Source organism: Capra hircus, chromosome 25 (genome assembly GCF_001704415.2).
Source record: "Capra hircus breed San Clemente chromosome 25, ASM170441v1, whole genome shotgun sequence".
NCBI classification, from domain to species: domain Eukaryota; kingdom Metazoa; phylum Chordata; class Mammalia; order Artiodactyla; family Bovidae; genus Capra; species Capra hircus.
The window spans coordinates 1,291,010-1,303,923 of NC_030832.1; the positions used below are offsets into that span (position 1 = coordinate 1,291,010).

The following is a 12,914-nucleotide window of genomic DNA, read 5'->3' on the forward strand; positions in this document are numbered from 1 at the left end:
TCTCGGAGGATGAGGATGGGGCAGGACGGGGTGCATGTTCCTCCTCACGTTTCTGTAGATGAGGGATGCAGGCCCAGGGTGCTGGGGCACAGGGGCCTCTGGCAGCAGGTTCCAGGGAGGAGTGCTCACCCCCGTGCGATTGCTGTGCTGCTGGTGGAGCTCAGAGTCCCTGGGAGGGGCTGCCAACACCAGCTGCCTGGAGGGATGGACACGGCACCCACGTCCTGAGGCTCCTGCACCCACATGTCCAGTTGCTGGTACAAAACCAAGGGGAGCGCCAGGAGGGCCCGTGCAAACCACCTCCAGGTCTCCAGGGAGCTCGGTCTCCACAGAGAAAGCATCATGGTTGGAGAGGAGCCCACACAGGTGGCTGTGGGGCGACGCGGGCCTGCTTGGCTGAGACAGGACCTGAGGGATCCAGGGAGACGGCGACAACCACGCTGTGCCATGACCCGTCTGGAGGAGGCGTCAAGGGGGCGTCACTGCAGCAGTTGGGACCAGAAACTGGCCCCTGGGAGAGTCCCAGGACGGGCGGCCTTCACAGGGACGGCGCCCCGACCCGCCCCATGCTGCGCCCGGCCTGGCGTCCCACTGCACGTCAGCACACACCCGACACTGGACACGAGCCGTGAGAGGGGGCCTCCTCTAGGGACAGCTCGGGAGGGGCGGGGAGGGGGTGGCAATGCCAGGTGTCCGCTTGCAGGGGCAGGAAAAGGGGGCATGCCCACCCCAACGGGGGCCTTGTTCTGGGAACCCAACTAGGGCGTGCTGGCTTCACCGGGGCCAGAGGGGGCAGCTCTTCCTGCGGTGTCATGTGGGGGCTTCACACGGCAACTGTAGGGGCGCCCACGGAAAGGTCGGCGACAACACACGGTCTGCAAGCAGGGCTCCCGGGAATAAACACTTTCTAAACTTCTTCTCTTATAAATATGCATTAGAACATTTGATAACACAAGCAAAGCGCTCTGCAATTAATTTAAAATTAAACTGAGATGGAACTTCCTGCGGTCCTGGCCAGAGAGTCAGCTGGCACACCTGAATGCCTGGGAGGCCCCACGGCTGCTAGTCCCGCGGCACCTTGAACTGGTCCTTCTCTTTGCGGATGGCCCTCATGGCGGCCACAGGCTCCGTCTCGCCCGCGTGCTGCTGCACCGTCTTCTCCCTGTGAAGCCAAGCGCCAGGCTGCAGGCTGTACCCAGACCCACGGCCCCACCACCCCTCCCAGGCACCAGGGGAGAAGAGGGCCTGGAGGCTGCGGTAGCCAGTGGACAGCCTGGGGGTTCGCCATGGCGGGAAATGTGTTGGCCAAGCCAGTCCCGCTGTGACCCAGCGATGCCCGCTCCACGCTGGCGTCCGGCACCGCCCAGCACTTGGAGGTGCCCCGGGCACAAGTCTCATCACTTCCTGATCGCGACCCAGGGTCAGAAAGGACCCACACCCTCTCCAGGGCACCAAGAATAGTGCCCACTTTAAGGAGAGTTGGGGATGTGGACCCTGCCCGGTGTGCCGCGCAGCAGGGACGCCCGTGCCCTCACCTCACTCGCATGAACGGGTTGTAGGTGAACTCCTCGGCGATGGTGGACGGCACCGTGGGCTCTCCGACACTGTACTTCTCCTACAAGACAAGCGGGCCATTTTAGTGCAGAAGCTTCTAAAGGGGACAGCTGAGCAAGCCTTCACACGTCGTCCGCCTGAGAAGATCCAGTGAGCACACGGTGAACATGAACGCAGGCCCTTCCCTGCCCATGGAGAGGGGCACGAGCGCTCCAGCCGCCACCACGACCCAGAGGTGCAGGGAGACGGGGGGCTTTCTGTCATTAATACAAAGCCTATGTTTTATATGACAGAAGCCACAGCCAGCAAAAAGCCAGGAAACAGAAAACACAGCCCTACCCCCAGGACAGCACATGGTTCGTGAGCACCTCACTGCCAAGAACGGTGGGGCGGCCAGTTCCTGGGAACCCTCCCTGGGGTGACACCCTCCAGAGGGCGGCTGTCATCACACAGCGCTCAGGCAGCTCGCCACCTCCACTCGGGACGCCCTCGCTCCTGATCAGCACTGACCAGGGCAGATGGGGAGAAGACGCAGACGGGGGCGCCTGGCCAGCTGTTCTCTGCTATAGAAACACCTACAGGAAGAAGGCCAGAGTTAATGGTTAAGGGTCTCCACCCTCCCCGCAGCCCCTGCCCCTCTACTGCTGGGCTCACCCTGAGGGCCACAGGGCCCGGGAGTGGACAGCCGCTGTCGACAGCCACGCTCAGGCTTCCTGACCATCAGGAGCCCTCATTCCCAAGGGTGCCACTCCCACCCACACTGTGAGCAGTGGCATCAGGACGCCTTCAGGGGCTTCCCTGGTGGTTCAGGGGCTGAGTCCATACAGCCAATGTGGGGGGCCTGGGTTTGATCCTTGGTCAGGGAACTAGATCCCACATGCTGCAACTAAAGATCCTCCAGCAACAACTAAGACCCAGTAGAGCCTAATAAAAGCGGGGAGATCACTGCAGATCTGGCAGATGTTGGAGGGGTGGATTAGATCATCCTGATCTAAAAGGTAAAACTATAAAGCTTCCAAAATAAAGCAGGAGATTTTTTTTTGACCTTGGCAAAGCAAAGCTGTCTTAGATGGGAGATTAAAAGTATGAACTACAAAAGAAAACGCTGCACATCATCAAAATTCAACGTAAAAAAAATGTTCTTGCTTTGGAAAAGACAGTGTTGATAAAGGCAAGTCACAGAATGAGAAACTTCACAATACATGTATCTGAAAAAGAACTTGTATTTAGAATAAACTAAAAAAAAACTTATTCAACAAGAAGACAATCAAGTTTTTTAAATGGGGAGAAAATCTGAATAAACACTAAACAATGACCAATAAGCACATGGAAAGATGGTCAAAATTACGATGCACTAAGGAAATTAAATGTATTAAGTTAAATGCAAGTTATTAAAGTTATTAAATTATAATTATAAAATGCAAATTAAAGCCACAATGAAACACCGCTGCCTGCCCATGAAGACGGCTAAAATGAAAAGACTGACAGCGCCAAGGGTCAGTGAGGGTGCGGAGCACCGGGAGCGCTCCTACTCCACTGGTGGGGACATAACACAACACAACCACGTGCCACACAAAGACCTGTCCAGGGATGTTCACAGCAGCTTTATCCACAATGGCCAATGACAGGTGAATGGATCAGCAAAATGTGGTATGGTCAAACAGGAATACCACTCAGCAACGAAAAGGAATGAACTGATACATGCAGCTACTGAGTGAATCTCAAAATTATTCTGCTTGGTAAAAAAAAAAAAAAAGATATGAGTACACTGTATAGTTCATTTATATGGAATTCTAGAAAACATGAACTAAGTTCTAATGGCATCCTGGAGCAAGGCAGAGAAAACAAGACAGGAAGCTTTTGTGGGTGGAGATGTTCTAGGTCTTAAACATAGTGGGAGTCATTTAATCTGTCAAAATTCACTCAGTTCATTTTAAACAGATGCAATTTCTTACATGTGAACTAAACTTCAACAAGCTTGAAAATAAAAAGGGAAACTATGAAAACTGTCAATAAGTTTGAAAACCTTGATGAAATTCCTTGAAAGACACTAGTTGCTAACAAAGTGACTCGAGATAAGATAGCCCAGAAGAAAATCTGACAGCCCTACACAAATTAAAAACATCAATTCATAACAAAAAAAAATCCTTCCACAAAAAAGAACTCAGTGTCCAGAAGACTTCATTAGTGAATTCTAACAGACACTAAAGGGAGAAATAATAACCACAGAAACACTCAGTAAACAGCAGGAGGCACTGCCAATTCTTTTCTGTGGCCAGCGCCACCTTCACATTAAGACAAAGACACGACAGAAAAATAGAACTACGGACCAGCATCTCACAGACACCACCATGACTAAGGTTTGTGCAGAAAGCAAGGTTGGTGCAGCATTTGAAACCAACTGATATACTTCTCCACATTAATAAGAGTAAGAGAGAAAAAAAATGATTACATAATAGATGAAGAAAAGTCACTTGACAAAATTCAATGTCTACTCATGACAAAACTCTCAGAAAACCAGCAATATATGTGAACTTCATCAACTTGATAAAGAGAACATTAAAAGAACTCACAACTAAAACAATTAGCTTCATGGTGAAAAACTGAATGCCTTCCCCCTAAGACTGGAAACAAGCCAAAGGTGTCCCCTCCCACCATGTCCACTTAACATTGTCCAGAAGATCTTAGCCAGTGCAGTAAGGCAAAATAATAACGAAATATATATTGGAAGAGAAGAAACAAAACTATCTTAATGTTGATGGCATGACTGTGTGCTAAGGAATCTATGAAAAAGATGCTAGACTGAGTCAAGCAAAGTCACAAGGACACAAGATCAAAATACGAAAATCAGTATTTCTAAAGACTTGATAATCATTTCCAATAAAATCCATACCCACGAACTATTTCGGAACACATCTGACAATGTGTGCAAGATCTTTCATCTGGGAATTACAGAAGGCACCCGCAGGACGACACGCACCCCGGGTCGAGCCACGAGGCACGCTGGGGGCCAAGGCAGGAATAACGCCTTGCAGACAAGCAGCCTCCAAGGTGGCTTCCCCAAGCGGACAGGGGCCGGCACCTGCTGCTTTGGCCTCCCCTGGCTGCTGGCTGATAAGGATCCCAGGCCCAGCCCGGACCCTCGAGTCAGAAAGGAGCTCAAGGAGACAGCTCTTGAGATCCCAGGCTCTGGCTCCACATTGGGCTGGAACCCACCTGGTCTGCTGCTGTCCGCTGTCCCGAAGAGCCCTTTCTGCCTGCTCTGGAGCCAACGCTGCGAGCGCTGTGCTCCCGGGAAGCAGCTTCACGGCGCCTGGCCCACAGGACCCCCCGCCTGCAGCCCGCTCACCTTGGCCCAGGCCAGTTTCTCCTGGATGGCGGTGTTGTTGGGCTCCACGTGGCGAGCAAACTTCAGGTTGTTGATGGTGTATTCGTGGCCACAGTACACTCTCTGAGGACAGAGCCAAACACGCCAGCTCTGAGGAGGCTTGTGAACCCGCCTTCCAGCCCCTCAGAGATGGCGTGAGGGGCCCGGGCCCATCCGGGGGCAGCACCCACGAGACATCCCTCAAGATAAGCACACGTCCTGTGTGTGTGTGTCGTGTCTGTGTGTGTTAGTCACTCAGTCATGTCTGACCCTTTGCGACCTCATGGACTGCAGCCCGCCAGGCTCCTCCGTCCATAGGATTCTCCAGGTAAGAATTCTGGAGAGGGTAAGCCATTCCATCTCCATGGGATTTTCCCAACCCAAGGACTGAACCCACGTCTCCTGCATTGTAGGCGTGTATGTTAAATGACAATAAAAAGTACATTTAAGGAAAAAAACATGCTTCCAGAAGCAATGCTTCTACTGTCCTGCTCCTCCCAATGCAGGAAGGCTTGAGAGACCCCAGGGGTGGGGAGCTGGCCCAAGGGCTCAGCAGGAGGTGAGGGTCTTGCTGCCACTGGCGAGCAGATAGGACACTGCCTACCGTGTCTGGAGGGAGCCGGCCCAGGACCTCGAGCAGGGCTTTGTACATCTCATCCGCTGTCCCTTCATAGAACTTCCCACAGCCGGCCACAAACAAGGTGTCACCTGCGAGGAAGGACAGCGTGGAGCTAGGGGGCTGCCGGCCATGCACGCCCCCGTTAGGGCTGCTGCTCAGCTCCACGGCCAGGCCCCTCTCTGCCCCCTGTGCTGACCCAGCCACAGCCCCGGACCCGCCCCCCACCTGACAGGGCCCAGGGCCCCCCCGAGTCTGGGTGCCACCCTCTCCACACCAGGGCCCAAGCAGCTGCTCAGACGCAAGCCCAGCTGCTCCCCTCACTGCCCATTCCTATTAGCCCTGGCTCTCAGACCACCCGCCAAACACAAGTTTCTCCCCACCTGCCCAGCAGCCCCTCCCAGGCCAGGCCATCCTGTGACCCCTAAATTCTGACAGCCAGCACCGTCCTGCCAGACCCACAATCTCACTGGCCCCACCTGGACCCTCCAGGGACCCCTCACACAGGACCGCAGCTCCCAGGGGCCCTGGTAGGACGGAAGCCTGGCCGGGAGGGGACACTCTACCCAGTGCCCACCAGGGCTGCCTGGCCCCTGGGTGTGTTTGTGCCGAGGCCCAGGCTCTACCCCAAACACTGGGGTCCACACAGAGCTCAGCACAGTCTGCCGGGCAGGACACGCGCTCTACTCTGCCCAGAGGTTTACAGAAAACACCAGGCCCCGCAGCTCACACCTGAGCACTCTACACTCACCTGTGAACACAGCGGGTGGCTCGGGACTGTTGGGCTTGGTCACAAAGTAACAGATGTGTCCCGAAGTGTGACACGGCGTCGACAGGCACTTGACATGGAGAGACCCCACCTGAAACAGAACACACCGGCCTGTGTCCCTGCGTGCGGGGGGCCTGTCTGCAGGCCCACAGGTTCTCCCGGACCGCGCCAGCCCCCCGGCACGAGCTGCCATCAAGGGCGATGGGGCCTGACACTGCTCCACCCCGCAAGGGCAGGACTTGCTGGTGACCACGGGACCCAGGCCTGGAGGTGCAGAGACCCCCGTAAGCCGGTGCTTGCTGGTGTGCCCAACCAGAGGGCTGATCTTATTGTCTCCTCAAAGCCTGGCCAAGTCGGCATCAGGCATCTTGCAGGGAAGATGGTTTTCTCTTGGTTGCTTGGCCTATTGTTCCCTTCTCCACTTCCACCCCAGCCCCAGTCTTTACTTTCTAACCTGCCCAAAACTGAAATGCTGCCCTCTACCTGGCTCACCAAATGCTAACAGGCCCACCTGTGCGGCAGCTGCAGTCCACACACGTCCTGATGTGCTGCCCAGACGCCCCAGCTGCCTCTCCTGAGCAAAGGCCACCCTCCCCTATGACCTCACTGTCATCCTCTCCCAGGAAATGCACCACTGATGTGAAAGAGGACTCCACGGAGTCTGTGCTTCAGCGTCCCCAGGCGCCGCAAGGGCTCCCTGGCGGCTCAGTCAGTAAGGAGTCTGCCTGCGAGGCAGGAGACCTGGATTCGACCCCTGGGTCGGGAAGATCCCCTGGAGGAGAAAGTGGCAACCCACTCTGGTATTCTTGCCTGGAGAAGGCCATGGACAGAAGGCGGGCTACGGCCCATGGGGTCACAAAGAGTCGGACACGACTGAGCGACTGAACCGCCAGGCATCTCAAAGCCATGCCCCCGCTTCTCCCTCGGCCAGTCACCATCTGCACACTGACCTGCTCGCCAGACTCTCGGCAGAGGGGCTGTGCAGGCCAGGCAGGCCCTGGAGCACGTCCGCCTGTGTGCAGGCTGGGCTGTCTCCACAGCTGAGCCCTCAGTGCCCCTCTGGGTCCCTGGGGCGAGCCAGGGGACTGCCAGAGGCGGCGGGCACAGGGCCTGGAGCCCGGCAGGACCACACCTGAGCCCTGCTGTTGGTCCCTCCTCACCTGCAGTGTGGACAGGTGTGTGACCTTGTGAGTCAGGGCCCCGATCCGGTCGTCACCCCCGTACACCTTCAACCCAGGCTCCAGCTTGACCAGCTTCTCGTTCCCACCAGCATGGTCCCTGGAGGTCAGAAAGGGGGAGCTGGGGCTGCTGCTGATACACAGAGGGTGTGCCCACTTCCACACCACGACCAAACGGAGTTTTTATTTGCCCAGTCATGTTTCTCTGAAGTAAAAACGCACCTTTCTGTTCTCGTCCATCATTTGGCCCTGCTGAGAAGAACATTCTCAGACACCCCATCCCCATGAGAGGCCCCTACCATGCCCCCTCGTGCTGCGGCAGAAGCTTCTGGAGCAGATGAAGCAAACTGCACACCCTGAATGACCCTTGTGCCCCCGGCTCCCAGACTCCAGGTGCACCAGAGTCACCTAGGGTCTGGGAACAGTGAGGCCTGGCCCCTAGCCGCACGTGCTGATGCCCTGGGCGCACTGATGCCCTGGGCACCCTGATGCCCTGAGCCTGGGGCATGCCCTGCAGGCTGAGTTTGAAAAGCTGTCAGGTGACTCTGATTCACAGCCCAGTCGGGCCCACTCTGAGCAGATCTAAACCACCACCACCCAGCTGCCAGGGGCAGTGTCACTGAGGGATAGGCCAGCTCAGAATGACCTCCCCAGGAGGCTCAATGGTGCAGCCAGCGGCAAGGCACCCCCTGGACACGCACACAGGAGCTCCCCACACCACCCAGTTCAAGAGAAGAGCTCTGTGCCGCGGCCTTGCTGGGGGAGAAACACACCAGGACAAGCCACGCGGGGCCCTGAACACAGGGCAGGGTCGGGGTGTCCTGCGCCTGAAGCTTAGCCTTTCCAGGCTGAGGTGGGGGCTTTCCAATCGCCAGGGCACACCTGCTCCTCACTACATACTCACCCACAGGCCTGGCAACAGCGGGGCTCCGAGATAAGAGCAGGCCACCCTTGGCCCTCCTTGTGGGGCTGATACCCGCAGGCTGAGCCAACCGCGAAGCACACACGGTGCTAGCCTGGGAAACGCCGCCTGTAAGTGGCAGGGTGGCACGGGCCACACCCTGCAGCTCAGTCTGGGTCCTGGTTTAGTTTGTAAGACACCCCAATGTGGGAAAAGCCATGTGTGATGCAGGGGTTGCTCAGTTTCAGAAAGTCACACTGGGAGAAGTCGGGAGGCGAAGACCCCGCAGCCCACAGAGGCCACACCGGGCGGAGCTCCCGAGAGCAGCCACAGGGCACCCAGGAGCCACCGCAGGCCTGAGCCCCTAAATCAGGAAGTAATGCCTGAGGCCCCAGAGGCTCAGCCACCCCAAAGGTCTGCAGTTACATCAACCAACAAGTTTCCAACAGAAATTTGACAGAGTTTAACAGAGACTTAACAGACTCTAGCCAACCAAATCCACACGACACTCCCACAGATGTTGGAAGGCCTCCCTTTACCCCGGGACACGCCCCGAGCTCGGCCAAGCGCCACAGGAGCAGGTTTAAAGACGCTCGCTGCCCTTGGGCAGTTATTTGGAAAAGAATATTCAGAGCCAAGTAAAGATTTTTTTTCCTAGCTTTGAAGAGCCTCAAAAGTTTCAGTAGGGCCCTGGGCAGACAACTCTAGGCCTAAGACCCAAACATCAGAGCTTTTCCCATCCTTTAGCTTTCAAGTATCTAAAAAATCACAAACTCTTCAAAAATGACAGCTTGATTTTCAAAAACACTAATGTCTAGACCAGTTTATTCTCCAACATCGAGGCCAGCTTCCCACCACACAAGCTCAAGAGCTTGCAAAGATGTTGCTAGAGGCTCAGCCACGGCCCCAGGACCCTGGCTTGAGCCTCTGCCCTCAGGGACCCCGAGTCACCAGGCCTAGGGACGTGGGGCAGCAGTGCAGAGGCGGGTGCCCAGAAGCCCCGTCAGAGCCCCGCTGGGGCTGACCCTCAGCTCACAGCTATGGAGGGGAGAAGGGCTGCCAGGGCCCCTGTGGGGGTCCCCCAGGAACCTGCACACCCCGGCCCGCCCGCCCGGTGGACGCTCCTTCTCGGGGCATGTGCAACACAGCTGCGAGGCCCAGGGGCCCTGCCGGCACAGAGAAGGTCGGGCCCCGGAGCACTCACCAGTGGTGGTGGGTGGTGAGCACTGTGGTCAGCTTCGCGCCATGCTTCCTCACCGCTTCCACCACCTGCAACCAAACCGGCGGCAGCACACAGGCCTGTCACGCCCCAGCCCCAGCCCATCCATCAGCCTGCAGGTAGGGCTGCCCAGGGAGCTGGCCCACCTGCCCCGACTCCAGGAGGGCAGGGCGACAAGGAGATCTTTTCTCGTGATCCGCGGGGCAGTTCAGGCCGTGCACGACCTCTCCAAGCCCCTCCAGCCAAGACCACCCCCTGAAGGCAGTGCCGAGGGGCACAAAGCCTGGAGGAGGAGGCGGCACTGGAAGGGCCCCTGCCTCTCCTTCCCAGGTTCTCTGCACACAGGAGCCCTTCCTCTCCACACCAAAGCCTTTGGTGGCCTCCAGCCCCTCACTGCTCCTTTGCCCTGATAACTGAGTGGCAGGACACTATCTGCTTTTTCAAAACCAAATGGGTTAATTTCTGTTTAGCTTTGGCCAGGTTGCAAGGGCCCTGGGTTATCAAACTCATCAGGAGACAGAAAAGGGGTCCTGAGCCTGGCCTCCCACCTTCTGGGGCTGCACCGGATCCACAATGGCCGCCTCCTTGGTGTCCTCATCAATGAGCAGGTACATGTAATTATCGGTCAGAGCGGGCAGTAACTCCACCTTCATGGTGCCCTGATCCACGGTCAAGCTCTTCCTTAAACCCAAGTGGTGGAGGCTTCCCAGCAGGGCTGGACCTGAAGACAAAGTGCAGTTCCAGTCAGCGTCCACATGAGGCCACACTGGGCCAAGACTTCAAAGCCAGCACTCGGCTCCTCAGCCCCGCAGGACAGACGTCCGCGGAAGCAAGATCCCAGGGATGCAATGCGTGGAGCCTGGGCATGAGAGGTTTTCTAAGTTTTCTTAGAAAAGAGGAGGATACCCTCATTAACCACTTCCACGAGGAGAATACAGAACACGGCTCATGTTCATATTCGTGGAAAATGGCTCTTTCACACTTAGGGTCCCTCTTTTCTTTCTCGAGGGCTCTAAAAGGACACGACAGCCAGCGTGACTGCAATTCAAACCTCTGCGAGAGGCACCTACAGTCAGCTCTGGGGTTCTTCACACCTGATTCAGAGAAAGACCACAAAGAGGGAAACCCAGAGTGAAAGCACCAGGGGGGCTCTTCTCCATCTCTGCGAGCTAAGGAAGCCTGAGTCCCCTGCAGCGACTCGCAGCCCTTCTCAGGTCATGCGCCAGAGCAGAAAAGCAGATTCTCGAGTGGCAGGGACTTGAAATCTGGATGATGCATAAAACCCCTCCCGCAGAGCCTGGGAGAGCTGGCCACATCTGTTTGATATTCAAGTGTGCAGGACACAGAACCACTGTCCAACTGAGGCAAAGGAGGCAGCCAGGGTGGGCTGAGAGTGACCACAGGGCAAAAGTATCCTGCGCCCCAGAGACAGGGGCCAAAATACTTTCCACAACGAAACCCCTATTTAGTCTGGTAGGTGCTAGGATGGGGCCTCTCCAAGAAAGGGATTCAGAAAGTGGGTGGCATCGACACACTGACTGACTGATTGACTGGCTAACTGGCTGACTGGCTGGCTGACTGGCTGACAGAATGGCTGAGTGACATACTGACTAACGGACAGACTGACTGGCTGACTGACAGGACACCTCTGATGCAGAGTTCGCAGTCATCTGCCATGCCCAGGGAACTGTCTGAAGTGCAGCATTAAGGGACACAGAGGTGTGACAACCAGTTGGGCTTTATCCAGCCCCTTCTCCTCAGGCTCGGCAAGAAAACCTATTTTTCTACAATTGGGTTTCTGGGCTATGCCACCTGCTCTCAGCCCCAGTATTCAGAATCTGAGCCCCAGGAGGACTACGAAGCAGAGTCAGGGCAGAGTCTTGAGACACACGGCGTCCAGCTTCTCTGGACCTGGGGAGCTCCTTCCTCACCACAGCAGAGGGCTGAGCACCCTCTGAATGAGGCAGCCACACTCCTGCTGATCCCCTCCAGTCCCATTTCCACCACCTGTCTGCCTCCTAACACAGAAACTCAGCTGACTCTTTAACGGGTCCCTACATGGAAAAACCCAGCTCTTTCCTTAGATACGGTGACACACCATGCACTCCAGCCGCCCTCTGCTCTGGGTGAGGTCTGGACATGGCCAAGGAGGGCTTCCACCTGCTCCTTCTCCCCACCCAGGGCCCCGTGGTCACTCAGCTCACTGCTCCAAAATCTCAGCTTAACCTACCACCCCTATTGCTACATCAGCCTGATAAGGTATTAGGAAATAAACCGCGATTTCAAAATCAAGGTCAAAATATTTTAAGCAAGCAAGAGGTAATAGGGTGAAAATCGAATCTGACAGCTGTCCGATCAGGGCCCAGGAGGTCAAGCCGTCCAACGCCTCCCGCTTTAGAGGCCGGGATAGGAGAACTAGGGAGGGCAAGGGTCCAGCAACTCGCCGGCCACAGTTCATGTGAAAAGCTGGGATCCACTTCGTGGAGCACACACAGCACGCACGCCGTGCGGATTCAGGCGCTGGTGCATCGCCCCAGGGCTTCAGAAGTGCGGGGCTTGCATGGGCTAGCGGGGGCGGATGCGTGTGGGGGAGCCCTCGACAACCGCAGTCCAGGAGGACGGGGGCGCTCGCTGGCTGCAGGGGTCCCGAGACGGGCCTTCCCGAGCGTCCCTGCAACACACATTTCCTTACCTAGCACAACTCCGTCAACACCCCTCAACTGACAAGTTACCCCACTCTGTCTTCAGCCCTCTCAGAGTCTGACTCTGCTGGGCGGCCTTTGCTCGACCCCAATCGGCCTGCCCGCCGGCGTCAGCGAGGGCTTACAATCCTGTGTCAGTAAAAAACATCGTCAGCCACGGCGGCCCCGCCCGTGCGGGCCCCGCGCTGGACCACCTCAGGGAGCGCGACCGGCCCAACCGCCGTTAGCCGGACTACGACGCCGGTCGGGCGGCTCGCCTCGCCTCCGCGGGCCGGCTGCCCTGTCCCAGGGCCCTGACAGGCCAGCTCCTGGGCGCCCGGGCCTTCCCGGCCCCGCGTCAGCCCCGCCCCGGCCCACCTACCCAGGCCGAGACGAGCGCAGGCGGCTCCCAGCTCAGCGACGCTCCAGCGGCCGAGCAGCCCGCGGCCCAGCACCATGACCGGGGCGGCGGGCAGGCGGCGGCGGCGGCTGCGGCGCGAGAGGCGGGCTGCACCCGCCGGCGTCTACACACCGCGGCCAATCAGCGCCCGCCGCCCCGCCCCCAGCCAATCAGCGCCCGCGTCCCAGCCCGTGTCCGCCGCTCGCCCCGTCCCCCGGCCAATCAGCGC

The 12,914-nt window shown here is 57.3% G+C and overlaps 1 protein-coding gene across 1 annotated transcript; it reads right to left on the reverse strand.

Moving 5' to 3' along the window:
• On the reverse strand, positions 889-12,797 carry HAGH (hydroxyacylglutathione hydrolase). The gene is made up of 9 exons (XM_018040692.1): positions 12,668-12,797; positions 10,153-10,325; positions 9,590-9,654; positions 7,467-7,584; positions 6,289-6,397; positions 5,526-5,629; positions 4,904-5,005; positions 1,536-1,615; positions 889-1,162 (listed from the first exon to the last, which is right to left on the reverse strand). The coding sequence occupies exons 1-9, from the start codon at positions 12,741-12,743 to the stop codon at positions 1,063-1,065; spliced, it is 927 nt and encodes a 308-aa protein (XP_017896181.1). The 5' UTR covers positions 12,744-12,797; the 3' UTR covers positions 889-1,062.

Excerpts from the sequence above, each read along its gene's own strand:
- HAGH (XM_018040692.1), bottom strand. The coding sequence starts at position 12,743 with ATGGTGCTGGGCCGCGGGCTGCTCGGCCGCTGGAGCGTCGCTGAGCTG. Across the intron at positions 6,398-7,466 it reads CACACCTGTCCACACTGCAG|GTGGGGTCTCTCCATGTCAA; the intron begins GTGAGGAGGGAC and ends GTTCTGTTTCAG. Across the intron at positions 5,006-5,525 it reads GCCGGCTCCCTCCAGACACG|AGAGTGTACTGTGGCCACGA; the intron begins GTAGGCAGTGTC and ends CTCTGTCCTCAG.